The 4,054-nt window shown below is 35.7% G+C and overlaps 1 protein-coding gene across 4 annotated transcripts in view; it reads left to right on the forward strand.

The window, feature by feature from the left end:
* Tut4 (terminal uridylyl transferase 4) overlaps positions 1-4,054 on the forward strand; it is an 86,652-nt gene that overhangs the window by 34,863 nt on the left and 47,735 nt on the right. For all 4 annotated transcript variants that reach the window (XM_031378126.1, XM_031378127.1, XM_031378129.1 and 1 more), the window contains exon 7: positions 1,631-1,682. In XM_031378126.1, the coding sequence (XP_031233986.1) occupies positions 1,631-1,682 (52 nt within the window). The remainder of the gene's footprint in view (positions 1-1,630; positions 1,683-4,054) is intronic.

Raw genomic sequence — 4,054 nt, forward strand, 5'->3', positions numbered from 1 at the left:
AAAAAAAAAAAAGAACTTGGCTGAGTAAAGACAAAAATTCTTGATCTTTTTGTTTTCCTGAATTCAAAAACAGGGCTAAAGGCAGTTTTTAGTTGTTTTTGATTATTTGAGACAGCATTTCCCAATCTACTCAGTGTTCATACTGTCCTTAAACTTACAGTGATCTTCATACCTCTGCTCCTTGAATGCTGCTATTATAGGAATGCAGCACCACATTGGGTCAGAAAGTGTTATTTCTAAGACCCTGGGTCACATTCTGGAGTATATAATCCCTCGGTTCCAAATGAGTTGCAATGTATCTGTTTTTGAGACAGAGATCCTTGGCTTCTGTCTGCCCTGTGCTTGCATTTAAAGTGTGCTGTATCACATCTGGCTCAGTTTTTAGGTTACATGAGGTGAACTCAAGCACATAGCCTGATAAATGATAAATCCTTAATAAGAAGTAATGGTTAGGCTATTAGCAGTTATTATTTATTAGTAGCAGTTAGGTTATTAGTAGCAGTAGTGTTATTAGCAACAATATCAATAATATTTAGCAATAGCTTTGCTTATTTTTGTCAAATAAAACACGTAAATCAGTCAAAGGTTGGCAAGATGTCTCAGTGAGTAAAGCACTTATTTACCAAACAATTCTGGTGAAACCACATCATTGGAACCCACATCATTGGAAAAGAGAATCGACTCTTATATGTTTTCTTCTGCCCTCCACACATGTGGCATGAACCCCATCCCATTACACCCAATAATACAGTTTTTAAAATGTTACAAGTCAGAATTTTATGTTTGTGTTAGGGTTTCTGTTGCTGTGATAAAACATCATGACCAAAGCAACTTGGGGAGGACAGGGTTTGTTTCATTTAATAGTTTGTAGTCCATTCCCCAAGGAAATCAGTGTAGGAACTCAAGGCAGGCAGGAACTGAAGCAGAGGTCATAGAGGGATACTGCTTAATAGCCTATACCTCTTGGCTTATTTGATCTTTCTTATAGCACCAAGTACCACAGCCCAGGGGTGGCACCACCCTGCAGTAGTAGTCTGGGCTCGCCCACATTAAGAGGGAAAATTCCTTCAAGTATGCCTACAGGGCAGTCTAGTGCTCATTTTCTTTCCTTTCCTTTTTTTTTTTTTTCTCAAGACAGGGTTTCTCTGTGTAGCCCTGGCTGTCCTGGAACTCACTCTGTAGACCAGGCTGGCCTCTAACTCAGAAATCCGCCTGCCTCTGCCTCCCAAGTGCTGGGATTAAAGGCGTGCACCACCACCGCCTGGTAGTGCTCATTTTCTTAATGAAGGTTTTCTCCCCCACGTGTGTTGAGTTTATGCCAAATTGACATAAAACTAGCCAGAACAATGCTTAAAGTTTTCTTTTTCAAGTATTTTGTACTCAAGGATGTTTGATTTGAATGAAAGTTTGGTATTTAAATTTCTAGGCATTTAGTAAACTTTCCTATTTTCCCCTATTTTCTTTATTCGTTGTATTCTACTTTTCTAAATAAGATTTGTTGATATAAAAGTAAAAGTATTATTCTGGTGGTAATAGTTTAAAATCCAGAGCATGAGTTTTTAATGTTATTTTTAGATCTAATTAAATTCTCACTGTCCTGCTTGTCCATTGTTTTAATGGAACTTTCTAGATGAATCATCCAGATCTTCTGATACAAGTGCTTGGGATTTTGAAAAAAAGTGGTAAGTTTCTTGGTTTTTCTTCTTCTGTAAACATCTATTTTTTAAAACCATATGCAGTGTTGTTTACATATGGGTAGTAAAGTTAAAATTACTACCATATCAGAATTTTTAAAATAACTTTAAAAATGTAAGTGCTTCATTTAATTTAAAAGTAGCTTTTAATGCTTTTTAAAAGTAGCTTTTAATGTCTCTCTGTAGCATTTACTTATTTATATATTTATTTCAGTGCTAGGGATGTGTCTTAGGGTTTTACTGCTGTGACCAGACACCACAACCAAGGCAAATCTTACAAGGACAACATTTAATTGGGGCTGGCTTACAGGTTCAGAGGTTCAGTCCATTATCATCAAGGCAGGAGCATGGCAGCATCCAGGCAAGCATGGTGCAGGCAGAGCTGAGAGTTCTATATCAATATCTAAATGCTCTAGGAGAAGACTGGCTTCCGAGTAGTTAGGATGAGATCTCAAAGCCCACAACCACAGTGACAGACTTCCACATTTATTCCAACAAGATCTCACCTCCTAATAATGCCACTCCCTGGGCCAAGCATATTCAAATCAGCACAGGATGGAACCCAGGGCCTTCCTTGCACTAGGCATGTTTCCTGTCAGTGAGCTACAATCACTTTCTCAGTTTTGCTTTTTGTGTTTTCAGTTAACCTGCATCCAACTACAATCTGAAAATTAAGTGGAACATTTTAAAAACAAGCAAGTCCTTGTTAAAATATATTTATTTTATGTGTTTGAGTGTTAACCTGTGTGTGCGTGTTTGTGTGCGCGCACGTGCACACACGCGCACGCGCGCACATACACACATGCCTATAGAACTCAAAAGAGGGTGTCCAATCCTAAAGAACTAGAATTATGGATGAACATGAACTATCATGTGGGTGTTGTGAACTGAACCGAGGTCCTTGTTCAGATGTGCTCTAAACCACTCAGCTATCTCTCCAGCCCTTTCTCATTTTTAATTGCATTCTGTTGTTATTAGCTCCACCCACTAGTCTTTTTGTAGCTCTCTAGTTATCAGCTTATTAGATGCTCTGCAATATCATGCTCAGAAAAGAGTCCACATTTATGTATGTAATTGTTCTATGTTGTAATTGTTCTTTTCTATTTGGTTTACCTGGTAATCCTTTATAGTGTCTAATTTACATATTAAAATTTGTCATATGCATGTATGTTTAAGAAAAGGCTAGAATTTACAGGGTTTGATAGTACCATGGATTGCAGATACTTACTGGCATTTTAGAAAGTATCTTTTGTTTGTTGTTGTTTGTTTGTTTGAGACAGGATTTCTATATAGTCCTGACTGTCCTGGAACTCCCTATGTAAACCGGACTGGCTTAAAAGTGACAGAGATCAAAAAAAAAAAAAAAAAAAAAAAAAAAAAAGAAAGAAAGAAAAAAGTGACAGAGATCCACATGGCTCTGCCTCCTGAGTGCTGGGTGCTGGGATTAAAAGTGTTCGCCCACCATGCCTGGCCATTTTCTTTCTACTTGAAACAATGATAGTAGCCTAATGTAATCAGTGTGTTACATCAACTGAATCATACCAAGTTCTTTTTTTCATGTATTACTTATCTGGAATGGTTTTTATAAGAAAAAAGTTATTTACATAGGTAAAATTCTTTCAAGCAAAATAAAAATAAAAGAGTATAGTATTTCAAAACAAGTCCTAGTTTGTATATTATACCTTTTTTATATTAGTAAATTAGTTGACTCTTTTTTTTTTTTTTTTAATTATTTAGGTTTGTTTGTATGTGTATGTGTGTCGTAATGGTGGTGGTGATCATGGTATATGCATGATAGTTGTTCTTTTATACCATCTGGATCCTTAGAATCAAACTCAGGTTGTCAGGCATGGACCTTTATCTGCTGAGTCATCTTATTAGCCCATTTATGAGCTTGTTATCATTGTCCTGGGAAATTAAATTATATAAGAATGTAGAGATATTTTAACTGAGTTGCATCTGCTAATAAATACTTGCTTTAAATACACAAAAACTTAAAAAGCATATTACAAATATGAGTTAAACATGTGTTTGCTTCTTGAGAATTATAGAGACGTGTTCAGCCTATTATAACTTCAAAACATTTGTCTTTTTCACATGAGAGATCATCTTAAGTCATATATAGGTTTAAAAGCATTTTAAATTATGTTCTATTTAATATTCACATAGTTTCCTATAGAAACCTGCTATCTACAAGATTTGTTTTCATATTTGTGTTTCAAACCTCTCATTAAGGTTTTTGTGTTTTAAGTTACTGCCATATTCACTGTGTATAAAGATGTTTCTGATACAATGGGTTTCTAGTACAATTTTTAATCATAAATCATCTCATCGGGTACTACTGATAGGGTTTTTGTTTT

Source organism: Mastomys coucha, unplaced genomic scaffold (assembly GCF_008632895.1).
Source record: "Mastomys coucha isolate ucsf_1 unplaced genomic scaffold, UCSF_Mcou_1 pScaffold18, whole genome shotgun sequence".
NCBI lineage: Eukaryota > Metazoa > Chordata > Mammalia > Rodentia > Muridae > Mastomys > Mastomys coucha.